Source organism: Hippocampus guttulatus, chromosome 11 (assembly GCF_054856545.1).
Source record: "Hippocampus guttulatus isolate MCC_2025c chromosome 11, RoL_Hgut_1.0, whole genome shotgun sequence".
NCBI classification, from domain to species: domain Eukaryota; kingdom Metazoa; phylum Chordata; class Actinopteri; order Syngnathiformes; family Syngnathidae; genus Hippocampus; species Hippocampus guttulatus.
This window is the reverse complement of record NC_141271.1, coordinates 13,074,447-13,088,600: the sequence shown is the minus strand read 5'-3', so window position 1 is coordinate 13,088,600 and position 14,154 is coordinate 13,074,447. Positions and strand designations below refer to the sequence as shown.

Genomic DNA, 14,154 nt, shown 5'->3' with positions numbered 1-14,154 from the left:
CCGCATCTTTTTATGACTTAAAAACATATATATTATATAAGGAGCCTCAGAATTCGATACTGGCTTGCACAGTTCACATCAGGGGTAGTCCACACATTAAATCAGCCTCACAATTTTGCTTGGTGCCTTTTTTAATGGGCAAGAAATGGAGACCAAGGACAGGACAGGACAACCAAGGCCAGGGGCACACTGGGGACCAGGCTGTTCTAGAACGTGTAATGGAAAAGCATTAGTATATACGATAAGCCCAAGACACTAAAAGCACGGAAGAATCACGGAGGAAAACGCAAACTTTACACAGAAGTGCCTGGACTTCTGTTTGAACCGAGAACCTCTCAACTCTGAGGCAGATTGGCTGGTTACTAATCCAAGACACAAACAGAAAAAAAAAACCCTCAAAAAAGTTACAAATCTAAAGTGGACCAAAGAGGACTTCCTGAGGAAGTTAATTTAAAAAAATAATAGAGCAGTAAAAAGAAAAGTTCTTAAAAACAGAGTTAAAAAAAAATTCTGTCCATGGCTTGCCTCTTTGATGCTGGGTGAGGGTGATTCGTTAGTGATGGGGCTGTCTCCCACTCCATCTTTTATGATGGGAGCTTAATGTAGGTGCTGTGCTCGGCTCCAATAACATCCTCCCCTTTCCGGTTGTCAAATTTCCACACGTACCAACTAGACGAGTTCACCCCCAAAAAGTTAAACAAGGTTCACCCTCGCCTGGCGGTAAGCAAACACAAAGCAATCCAAAAATCACACACATCAAGAGCGCTATGATAGGCAAACCTCTGCTGTGTTCGCCGTCATGCAACAACACCTCTATCTATTATGGATTACAGGGAAGAAAGAGAGTGACAACGGGTTCAGAGAGGGGAACTCTTGGTGCCTTTTGTCTCCTCCCTGAAGTAGCAAGGAGTCATCTGACAAGCGTGCTTTACATCTCTGTTGGCGCTCCCCCCTCCCGTCTCCACCAGCCAACGCTGTCTGGGGCGCCATCAACTTGTACAGCTCCTGAGCGGAAATGATATTTCAATCTTAAAGGCCAAAAATGAGTCTAATTTGAAGGGATTCGCTTGTAGAGACACCCAAGTCTGTGTTGTGCCTGGATAATGCCGCTAATGTCATCGCTGTTTACCGGCCAGACGTGAGGGCCTTTTTCCAGTTAGGCGCATAAAGAACAAATGACTTCTTCCGAGTGGGTGACGGCACAGCTCGAGTGACGGGGTGAGGAGGTCGAGTTGGGTGGGAGGTGCGGTGACAAGCCATAAAGCCGTCTTTGTGTCTGATCCGTCAAGGCCGGGGGTTGACTACTTATGAGATAATTATCATGAGGCATAGTAAGCCGACAGCGACGCCATCATGTTACTTGACCCGATGTCCTACCTCCTCGTTCTTCCTCTTACTCCTCCACCGCCTGCCGCACTTTGTCATCTCCATTAGACGATCGACCGACCGGACAATCAGAGTTGCCGACGGCCGGCACCGTGCCTCACGCTAATGCACTCAAGAAGAACCACGACTGGTGTCCCCGCCAAATCGTTTTCCAACCTGGAAGTAGCGATCGAGTGAAACAGGGCCTAGTCGCAGTTTTCGCTATTTCCAAATGCTCCTGTTAAAATTTATGGAGAACCTACACTACTGTGGGCTATTTACTGACGATGTACCTTTTCACAGTTTTCGTAGCCTTTTTGTAGTGCATATTTTGACACAAGATCGTAGCTTACAGTGATATGTATTTGTGGAGGAGGCGATAAGTTGAGCCAAGTTTAGCTGTGCCGCATGCGTATGGTTTTGTTCTGCTGGATGGCTACTAACTCAGTCACTGCCAGCCGTTTTCCCAGGATTGCCAACAAAATAATCACACTCTTTATGATCTTTCAAGACCCACAAAATCTTGTGCTGCGTGACCCTACAAAAAAAGAAAGAGTCGACACTCTTCTTTTAGCAGGAAACGAAAAATGTTTCCAAATTCTTCCATTCTTTAGGAATCGGCAGTCCAACATCATAATGTGGGATGCGTGTGAGTGTCCTGCCATAAGTCTCGCCTCTTCTGTCACACCGAATGAAGCAAATACTGCAGGATGTCTTTACAGATGTGATGACCGTTCGTCTGGTCCAAGCTGACGATGAAAACTCAGTTTGGATTTCATCTTTTCTTTTGAAACAACAGGCCTGGAACCTTTCCGAAATTAATTAGCCCTTGCGTACACGAATGGTCTCCTATTGTACTGCTACATGGAACAATGGGCAGACTGTACACTGTAGACACCTGTTGTGCACCGTTAAAAGCAATTTACACTATGCTTGCCCATACTTTTAATGTTGCTCGCTAAAGCGACATAAATGCATCAGTGGGAGGTCTGTGGAGGTTGAATAAGCCCTTTTTAGAGAGTTAATGAGCCTAGTGTGAGAGGCTGATCAGCAATCAGAGGAAGCCAGCCCCCACATGTGTGATGTACATATGCTTCTTTACTCTTTGAAATCAAATCTGCATCCCTCACTTGGCTCACCGGTGGGCTGAATGCGGAGCGGGGTCTTGTCGCTCTGTTTGCGGGTCATCGCAAACCAGCTGCCGTCGGCGTCCTGGATCCACTCCGCAGCCTGGCAGTAGAGCAGGCCCTGGTCCACCGGCTGCAGCTTGTGGATGGTAAGTCGGTAGGATGTGGCGCTGGTTTTGTCCAGCCTGAGGTCCCCCGCCGCCATCCTCTGGCGGTACGGACCCCCGGACCGCAAAACAAAGTCTTTCGATAGGGTGAGCAGCTCCTGAGGCGGGGCGGATGAGTCATCGGGCGCTTTCAGATACCAGCCCACTGACAAGTGCGTGTGTTGCATTGTGGTCCGGGAAACTTCACAGGTCAGCTGAAGAGTATCGCCTTCCACTTTGGACAGGGTCTGGGCTGGAGCGGATACTGTCAGTGAGTCAGCAATAACTGCAAAGAGAAAATGAGAATCTCAGTCAGAGGTAGGGCAAAAGTCACGTGTAAGCTGACACAACTTGGTCAGACTTAGTCGAGCATAGAATGTGAGGATGGTCACATAAGTGCACAACAACAAAATTTGCATGGTGTATAAATTAATGTACCGTATTGGCCCGAATATAAGACGGCCCTGATTATAAGACGACCCCCTCTTTTTCAAGACTCAAGTTTGAAATAAGACTTTTTGAACACCAAATTAATTTTTATACAGAAAATAATTACAGTACATCTGAAACAAATGATTATAACAATACATTTGAGAGAAAAATCATGTTATTTGCCTCATTCAAATCTTAATATCTGAACATTTAAATATGTAAACTAGTGCAATCACATTCATAAATGAATGGCTTCTGGTTTTTGAAATGTAAATTACATCATAACTTCTCCTCAGCTGCCGGTTAACCTGGTCGATCTTCGACCCACTTTTCTCCAGATTGTCGCTACGTTTCTCTCTTTTCTGTTATCTCTTCTATTATTTTCTTCTCTTTTCTTTCTTACTGCAATTTTTTATTTTTCTTCTTCGTGCTACCGCTATTATTATTTTTATTCTTCGTGACAGGGGTTCACTTTGGCCTGGGGAGTCAAGTTCACCATTCAATTCAATGATATCTGGCGCCATCTAGCGTCTTGAATGGGTATAATGTCTAGACCCCAAATATAAGACGACCCAAACTTTTTCAGTCTTATTTCAATTTAAAAAAACACCATCTTATATTCGGGCCAATACGGTAATATACAGTATACAGTATACTGTTAATATATATACTGTTAATATACAGTGTTGGCATTGTGGTTTAATCACACAAATCAAATTTTCATCCAATTACTCCATTAACAGATGAACTAGTCAATTCTAAAAATATTCAATTGCGGCAGCCCTTTAAAAAATACTTTGGTGTCATTGTAATTTCCCCAAAAATGATTGTAACCTCTGTTCCCGTCTTTTGTTTAACTGACGGAACTCACATTGTTGTATTTCTTCATTGTGAGGCATATGGCTTCCAATTTGACTACCAAATACAGTTCCTGGCGCAACAAGGGGTACAGCATATACAATGTGCAAATCTATTCAGGGAATGCACAGGTAGGAAGTGCTTAACATCAAAATGAATGAGTGCCGAGGCCGTTTCGGGTTAGAATGACCCATTATTTTAAGTGTTGCGTCCCAGTCCATAAAGAAACAGCAGGTTGCTGTTTAATGTGCAGGACTGGCTTGACTACAGCAGACAATTTGGGGATTATGTCTGCTCGTAGTGAGAATAAATAGACGTATCGATAGAAACTAAAAGTGCCTCAAGATCTGTTTTGCAACCAAGTGGAGGAAGAAAAATATTTTTCTCCCTTTGACATGAGCGACACCCATATCTTCCTGTTTCATGTTCGACTTTAACATGCTAGAGTATGCTGACACCTCACAGCAGCACAGGGCTCCGGAGAATTACATGAATGTATGAATAAGCATGCAGTAGAAGGTCATTAAAAAAAACAAAACACGAAACTGAAAGATGTCGAAAAGGACTGCCAATTTTAATTTATGGAGCAAATGCGCCTCAATGGCAAGGTGAAATGTATGACTGTGATATGCGCATATTGTATGCAGACACGGTGCCTAGGAATGTGCTCAATGCACAGAAGTTAAAACAGCATGACATCAATGTAATTGAGCAAATGACGCAAGTCGAAGCATAATTGCGTGTGGTGAATCTTACCCGAGCTAAAGCAACAGCGTGCTGTAATTTGTGCTTCAAATAACAGCTTCCACATCACCGCCATGGTTCATTGGCTTGCAATAAAGCTGAGGACGCGCTTTTTGATATCGGCGTGGCAACTTCAGTGGACCAGCGAGGCACTCGAATACATCATAACCGAAGGGGTTCCCTTTGAAAACCGTAAACGGAGCCAAAAACCTAATTCTTCGTTTGCGCTGTCGAGGTTGGTTATTTCGTCTGCGCTCTATTCACTTTTTCTAGTCAGAGGCCAGTAATTTACTGTAATTGGCTGTCAACCTTGAGAGTCATTTAGCATTTCGTGATAGCGGTACGTTATAGTACCATTAGGCCCAACGTAAATATACTGAAATCAGACGCAATCTGTTATTTATTGATTTTACATCTACCAAATGACTATTATCAGTAATGTATGAAATTATGACAACAATTTTTTTTAAATTGTGTGTAAAAAAATACTGGATGTATGGAAATAGTTGAATCTGTATGCTTGATAACAAGATGATGTCCAAACGTTTTCAGCCACTCAACCCCCCCCCCCCCCCATCCCCCTGACCTTCCCAACACTCCGAGTCTTACTTTCGCAAGCAGACACCGAGCCCACCGAGCAACGTGTGAAGGTAAGCAAACACCAGCCGACAAGATGATGAGTCACAAGGAACAGCCTGTAATGCCTCTGCAGTCACTAACATTACCTGATTTTTGTTTGTTTGTTTTTTTTAAGAGGCATTTATTTGTGGTGCAGTGCTGGACGATTAATTGGGTCATAGATATGTGTATTTATTTGAAAGGAAGCCACCATGAGGAGATATTATATTCCATACCATTAATTTTAATGATAGCGGGCCATACTATTTTTCAAAATATTTCAAGTCAGATAAACGCAAAAGAGCAGCTATGAATACATTTAACTGGGAATGTGTTTCTGTTGTGCAAAAACAGGCGCTACAGCGAGTGGGGCCAGCCAGAACGAGCAGCACAGCTAAACTGGGCCAAAGTCAGACAGATCACAGAGAAGAAGATAGACAAGAGGACGGGGAGAAGAAAATACCGTGGTTAGTGCAACTCAAGTGAGAAACGGTGTTAAAATAGACGTAGCAGGAAAACAAAGTGTCCAATAAGAGAGGGTCAAAGTCAGCAGCCCTCTAATGAGGTGCTACTTTCTGCTGCGGCTGTACAGCCTCGCAGGAAGGAGCAATTTGCTGCACTTCTTTGACTGAATACTATCTTCGCATCCACTTCTCGCTCACCTCAAGTGAATTATTATGGCAATATTAGTCCTGGGTCCAATAAACCTTTTCTGCTGATATACGCCTTTGTTGCTTGTATGATACAATTACTAATATGGGACTCTAAGTAGGCCGGTGCCAGTGTTTATAGTGAGAGACTCTGTTTATAATGGTTTCTGGCTGGGCAAACTCACTCTCTTAATGGGTCTTACCGCTGGGCAAGCGGATTTCAGCGGAACCATATCGCTATGATATAATCCTGTTGTTGTTCCACAAATTAGTGTCTTCCAAATTCGGGACCCTGAGCGATAAAGTGTAACGCAATTTTAAACGTGAGTGAACGAGATCGGATAAAGTTTGTAATCTCTTTTTTTTTTTTTTTAGTTAGTTAGTTAGCCAGATTAAAATTTTTGACTGCCAGTACATTATATTATAATCGACACAAAAGAAGAGACACTCGGCCAAAATAAATAAAATAAATCAATGACATATTTACGTGAACAATTCGTCTGTTATTTATTGAAATAATTGGGTTAATATTTTCTTCTAATTCAAACATGAAGATAATTTACAAAAATATTACACTTGAAAACACAAAACAAAAATGATGATGTTGGACTAAGGAAACTCGGGCTGGACAATATATTTCAAGTTTGCCGTTGATCAACACCTAAAGCCAGCCACACACACACACACACACACACACACACACACCACCCTGTGCGGCGGACCTTGGCGCTAAAGCCATGTAATGCCAAGCCACATATGAATGGGAGCTTTGGTATGAAACAACATGAAAATTGATGCAATTAACACAAGCAAGCAAAAAACAAAACACAAAAAAAAAAACCCTTTATATTTATGGTTAAAGCACCTGTGCAGTATAGTGTGAATTGAATTCCTTTTTGGTGACTTAATAACTGTGAATGAATTCTAATTTATAAAATTGCAATTTGCACAACCTTTTGGATTGATATTTTGTTTTTTCTTTGAAATAATGCTTAGTTTTCACTGAACCCGTAGTAATATAGAGATATGTAACATAAATAGACAAATGAAATTGTGTCCATGTAGTCCAGCCTGAAAGGAAACCATTAAACTTGGTGACAAACAGGACAAAAAGGTGAGATACAATTTATATTTGTACAATTTGATGATCATAATGATTTCATAGGCCATTGTAATTTCTAGGGTGTTATAAAACATTTATTACTGCATCATTACATCAGATAACACTTAAATTGTCAATTACTGTTCAACTCATCAAAAGACTGAATGCTCAGCAATCAGAGCCGGAGCGGCAGCCGCACGAGACTGTTACCACAACAACACACCTACGCTACAACCTACCATCGCCATAGCAACCCTCCCACATGATTCTCCGGGCCTCTTAGAAGAGCAAAAGCGTCACTGGGACAACCTTGTGCCCCTGCATACCTCCGATATCTATTGTGAAGCCCTCTAAGTCCCCGTGGACTGAAAGAATTCAGCAAGTTGATGCGTCACAGCCCATGGCCTCACTTCTTTAAGGAGACATTTAACATTGGGACTAGTCCTGAACCCCCTGAACCAATCAGACTTCAAGACAGCTCAGTCTGAGATAGCAGACCAATCAGGGGACGTCAGCCAATCTCGGTATTTCTGAGTGAAGCTGTGGAGATCTTGCAATGGCCCCACTGACCTCAATCTGGGAGCGGATTAGGAAGAGAATGAGAAGGCATTCGTGGGCACAAACACACACTTTCTGCTGTCACTTGAGACCTCAAAGCAGTGATTTCAACTACCTCAACTATTGCCGCTATATGTCATAAATGTCAACCTTGAAGCCTGATTGTTTGGGTAAACGTGGTTCTAGATGGCCATTCCGCACTGAATGAAATGCTCATTAAGGCTAATAACACTTCATAGGGCACCCTCTGAAATACTTTTTTTTTTCGCCAGAATGGAAAACTTTCCAAACTTTTCCATTATAATTCCCTGTCGGCTTAAATCAATGAAATTGTTCTACAGCGTTCAGATCTGCAAGACGAGCCTTTTCACTTAAATTCAAGGCCAATGTGGTTTCCTTGTCCAATAAATGACTCCTTGAGATATCTCTTCCGAGAAGTTTGCTTTCTTTTTTTATTGGTTTGGGTTATGCATTCATTTATTCCGACAACAGCTTATTTTATGCAACAATCTGGATTCATTATTATTTTTTTTCTAGAAAGAATGAATCCATTAAATGGCTTGAATCAACACATTGATGATGCCATAAAAACTCCAAAATCATTTATCTTCGTTCTGCCATAGTTACTATCGGCACTTTTCCCCCCCCTGTGATCTTCGGCTGATGGAGCCTATTCCAGCTGACTGGGGAAGAGGCGGCATTTACCCAAGACTGGTTGCCAGTCAGTTGTAGACAAACAGCCCATTTACATTTTGTATTCATTCCCGTAAACGATTTAAAGCCTTACATGAAGCTAACGGGAAAATGTTACATCGGAAGGCTGGAACCGAAATGCGAACTCTGATCCTCAAAAACATCTGATACGTGTGGCCCACTAAATTATTTGAACATTAAAATGTTATAATAATATAAATCGATTGTTGACTGGCTGGGAGAAATCACACGGCTCTTCTACTGCCTTATCCTGAGGTTCGTGGAGTCCATTTTTTTTTAAACACATGTGGATACTTGCCTGAAGGGTCTAACCACAAAACCTCATTTAGCAGGTTCAGGCGCTTACAGCACATATTTATCTCCTCGGATTCCATTTTTAATATTGAATTTGAATTGGACTCATCATCCTTCGCATTTTGGTTTGTTGTGCTTGAGCGTGAAGGGAAAAAATAAAAAATAAACGTTCTGTTTATTATTTGGTCTTTTTGACGGGCACATAGGCTGTCAGTCCACCATAAATCTTCCCTCCTGGTCTACCTCATCTCCATTTTTTTTTCTCGCTTTAATCTTCCCTACCAGCCGATCTCCTTCCGTCAAACCTCTGAAGTGAGCGACGCTCGTCGTTGCTCAAGCTGCCCTTTTAAGTCTGCACATGAGGATGTGCAAGTAAGAGGGGGGAGGAAGACACAAAAACAGTCGAGAAGACGACTTTTGCAAAGATGAGAGGAGGTGAAAATAGATGATTTATCCACAGTGACCTGTATATTGCATGCAACCAAACTTATTTTCTTGCACTTTGTTCAATGCATTTTTTAAAGTTGCAGAAGGAAGAAACAAACAAAAAAGGACATGCGCGTGGGGCTCGTGTGTGAGTAGTATGTCAAGCTTGATGGCGAGGCAACACATGTACTCGTATTGTGGTTTTGTTTGACATGGAAATGTGTATTTCTTTGCCGCTCAACTGGTGGATATAACATTGCAGCATAATGGCCGCCTCATTAGGAAGTGGAGGCTACCACACATGACCAATGGGCTCAAATGCACAGGCAAAAGGATGAGTGGCGTACAAGTGCCAGTCCACCATTATGTAGCTGTAGTTTTGTTCTCCATTACATTCTGTAAAGCAACGGCAAACATCGTTACGTTTTACAGTGGAATTCCAAAATTTGAATGCTGCACAAGTTTTCAGAAAAATGTGTGACTTCAGCTCAGAGAGCGCAATAACGTCATTCATTTCCGGCTGGTTGGACTTCAAATGCTACTTTGAATACAGCCTGAAAAGTTCAGAAAAGGTATCATGATGGCAATAATTGGATCCTGTAATGGTTCCATTTAATTTTACATTTTTTCTTGGGGAGGGGCTAAATGCTTACAAAGGTGACCAGCACCCCGTAGCGGATAGTATTCCAACTGTATGTGGCTTTTAACAGGGTGTGTTAAGCAAGTTTAGATGTTTAAATGTTTTATCTCATCGAAAATATCCATGCAATTGACAAATGGGTACATTTTGGCAAGAGAAGCATTCACAGGGGGCGAGTGCAGCAGATGTTCAGACACAGCTGAAGTGGGTACCGATTTACGGAGCGCGGCAGCGTGTTAAGTGTCGGCGTGTTGGTGCAACTCAAATGGCCATTTGGCGGAGCCAGCAGGGCAATTAATGTTAATTACTTGGTGAAACGGATAAAAATGCTGAGAGGACGATGGAGCACGGGCGTGATCCTCAGTTGCGATTCGAAAGCCTCATCGCCGAGGCAGGACCACCGCAACTCAAGCGGGAGTACCCGGGTTCGGGACCCAACACAATGTCGCCTGTCGCCGACGTCCTCGTTATCCATCGTGCTTCAAACACTCCTCAGATTGCTGTCGATTGGCTGATGAACATATACAATACAATACAATACATCCTGATTTATATTGCACTTTCACAACAGCTGCAGCTGTAACAAAGCACTTTACAAAACAGTTAATATAAAATAAAATAATAAATGCAACACATAACGTAAAAACACGGACAGTCGTGCAATTCTAACCACTTTTCCCTCATACACTTTGTTGGTTGAAACAGTTCTCGATCAAAGTGTCCTTTCACCGGTGGATCAGAGACATCATGCTGAAAATGTGCACACGTCTGCTACAAGCTAAATTTGAAAGTCAACAAGAAGCTGTAGAGTCCATTAACGAAAAAAAAAGATTGGTTCACCTCTCCTGTCCCATGTAAATGCGCTTCAATTCCAAGCGGCGACTCTCACTTCCAAATATGCATCCGCGTTCCGCGCCGATGCACCTCTTTCCTCATCCTCGGCTCCACAAGCCATCCATCCAGATGCACCAATGCAGACTGTCCAACAGCGCCACCATCTCCGCTGAACAAAACGGGGCTTTGAAAAATGCTGCCCATTACAGGCGCAAAAAACACAAGCGCCCTGCGGCTGTCCAGCACCGACACTCAAATGGCGCCGGCATTCCTCCCAATCAAAATCTGTGCTGGTTAGTTGGGAATGCAACCCCTGCAATAGATTGGGGGTGGGGTGGGGGGGGGGGGGGGGGTGACTGCATTCTCTTTGTAGCTTTATGCCGAGGCAAGTTGGGAAATCAAACAGGTCGTCAAACTCATCACTGGAACACTAACTTTGACATTTCAAACTATCCTCAAGAGCTGTAAACCTAATAAGAAGCCGTGCCAAATGTGACATCAGCAGCACGGGCAGGGGGTGGGGGGGGTTGGGTCAGGGGGTTTGGTGTCAAAAAGTTGAAGGCTGCGGTGTGCGATCTAGGCCCTCAGCAGGGGGTTACATCCATAATACAACACAGGAGCATGATCAGAGGAGCCCTGGCGACTTAGTGGAAACCTAGATGAAGCGAATCGCTTCAACGCTTTCGCTGCTTTTAAGGGTTCTTCTCAAGTCTTATGTCACGCAATTATCATACGTGGCCTCAAAAGCATGAGCCCATTCTAATGATTTAAATGCAACCTAGTGCGGTCATTTTATGTTGCGCGTATGATTGGTGGGATCCGCTGCCAAAATCCTGCATGCGAGATTCTTTTGTGAATTGATGATGCTCTCTTTCCAGCGTCTTTCCGGCAAAATGCCAGCATCCATCAAAGCTACTGGTCCAGAAAGAAGAAGTTTCACTCTACTACTGTAAATCAATGCTGGTTTCACTCAGCGGGCCTTTTAATATTTGTTGAGATTTTCACACTAATTTTATTTTTAATGGCATACTTAGAGTGCTGCTCGGATGCGAATCCATGCCGGCTGTTCTTCAACGAAGTGGTTTAGGGCTTTCCCAAACAAACAAGTTAATTGCTTTCTAATGTTCCTAATTCATATCAGTGATTTTAGTGAAAAAGAAAATCAGTGTAGGGAGAGGAAAAAAAGTAATGAGCCCCATTAATAACCCTTGTATATAATTAGGTCAACAGTGAATTCTTGGAGAACCAAAACAGGGGATTTATTAGTTTGCTCAAGGATGTGCACAAACACACCGCACGTGTCAGATATTCAATGGTGACATCGGCAATTTCTTTTGAGGCCGTAAAGAGCTCTACATTGCGGAAATCATTTGAGCAGAGTAAATGTTACATTAGCATCAGGTATGGAGGGGGGGGGGGGGGGGTGTCAATATTGCAACCCGTTATCACTCGCTTCAACTGCATCAGATATTACCACAGTCACTATCTGCAGTCAGATTGAGCACATGGCGAGTTTCATTTATTTTTTTTATTTTAATATTAGGGCGACAAAGTATTAATATTACGATCCAGTGTTATGTGTCACAGTGCGGCATCAATCCAACTGCATCAGGTATTCATCACGTCACGATCAAGTGCTTCAGCAAATGCAATAGTTTACTCTTTGAGATGACGTGAATTCGGTTGGAAAGAAAATATCGATATCACCTTGTTACATGCCATGACAGAGTCAATGTGACTCCGTCGTTTCAGACTTTTGTGCAAATTTGGGTGATGTAGCCAAATGTCCGAACACAAACCATGGGCTCCGTTATCCGCATTGTCAATCAAAATCCCTTTTTATACTCATGCCAAACTGTTGGCGTCAATATTCAGAGAGGAAAAGATACAGTATATAGTGCATGTATTTAAATATAGTCCATTATTTCCCAACCCATTCAACTTGAATAAGTGAGCTTCATAAATCAGGTGAGAAATACGCTACACTATAAATCGCTGTGACTCCTCAGCTCAGTAGATGGAAATTAAAGGATTCTCTCTCTTCTACAATATTGCAATAACAATGCATTAACAGTTTGCCTCTAAGCAGACCGAGGAAAAAAAATAAAATTCCATAATGCGAACTTGGCCGATGCGGAAGTTTTATGAGGCAAACGGCCCAAATGAAAACAAATGGATTCAACCGCTATGCTTAACAAATGAGGCGCTATGAGCTAAAAGTCTCGTATGCATGATACAGAGTCTGATTAATGAGGTCTCAGAACAGAGCCAATATTTGGAAAACGTGAAGCCAGATGAAATCAAGTGGTCGAATGTGAGCAATCTTACGGAGGCTCTTATGAGATGTTCGGTTAGGGGGTGGGAGGTCCTTTGCTAATGGAACAGCGTTCTCCAAGAGGGTGTGTGTGTGTGTGTGTGTGTGTGTGTGTGTGTGTGTGTGTGTGTGTGTGTGTGTGTGTATATGTGTTGGGTAGGTTAGTGGTGTCCACACACAAGAGCTCAGAGGTCGATGACGGAAAGGAGGAGGGTTTTTCAATTTAATAAAAAGGGGTCTCGGTAGCTTTCTTTCTGGTGTCACCAAACAGTCATCCCTCTTTAGGCTCTGTCCCATTTTCTCCTCACTGGAGCTTTTTCCATCTGCCCCCCCCCCCTCGCCTCATCCCCGCTTCCCTTTCCCTTCCTCGCCCACTAGCTCGTCTGCACCCAATTATCACATATTTCTTTGTCGACTTCCTCCATCAGCATGCCCCTCTTAAAAGACTTTCCTAGAACACAGCATGAACATTTTATTGAATTCCGAGACACTCACTAACTAATCGTTTAACGGCTCCTTGATTCTTTTTTATTTTGGGTCAGTCATAAGACTCATAAAAATGTTTTTTAAATCCCTGTAGCATCTGAGAAGGATACATAAAGCTCGACCTCCTCTGGTTATTACAGCTCATTATACCTGCAAGTATACAGCGACGGAGGTGCGTCACGACAGGCCAGCGTGTCCCCTCCTAGCAGGGGCCAATGTCGAGTGTAACATAATTAACATTCATAGTTACACCTTTTGACCAGCCCTGATGGCTTCTCCCATCTGACCTCACCAACAAGTCATTATTCGTTTAAAAGAAAAATGTATTTGATTTCTTTTGAGCATTTTTCACCCAGTAATAAAGCACTTGACTATAGGCACAGCTTGCATCTTGGCTCTTGTCTGCCTCCGGCAATCAAGTGCCCTTTATCGTACTGCTCTGATCATATCTTATCTGTTGTCCTTCCGGTTATTGTAAGTAAGACTTTTTTTTCTTTTTTTTTACGACTGGCTTAATGCAGGGTCACCCCTTCAAGCTTAGTCCAGTTTCCAAAGTTGTAAGGGTTGCAAAAAGAACTCATCCTGACAATATGACTGCAGTTGCTAAAAAGGGCCACGTTACTCCGTACCTAAAATGAGCCAAATCATCCGCAGCCCTCTGACTTGTTGACAGAATCTTCCCTCGATGCGACAATCTGACTAATTTGAACTGACATAAAGCGACTCTTCTCAAATATGGCTTGTCTTCCTCTTCAAATAAACAGTGACACGCCAACAATTAGAAGACAAAATGCCGGATGTCATCCAACGTTATCCATTGTTTGCGGTGTCACGTTCCCTTTTTGT

At 42.8% G+C, this 14,154-nt stretch overlaps 1 protein-coding gene across 2 annotated transcripts in view; it reads right to left on the bottom strand.

Annotated features, from left to right (window-relative positions):
- Nucleotides 1-14,154, bottom strand: part of igsf3 (immunoglobulin superfamily, member 3) — an 86,511-nt gene that overhangs the window by 33,825 nt on the left and 38,532 nt on the right. For both annotated transcript variants that reach the window (XM_086124306.1, XM_086124307.1), the window contains exon 3: nt 2,505-2,924. In XM_086124306.1, the coding sequence (XP_085980432.1) occupies nt 2,505-2,924 (420 nt within the window). The remainder of the gene's footprint in view (nt 1-2,504; nt 2,925-14,154) is intronic.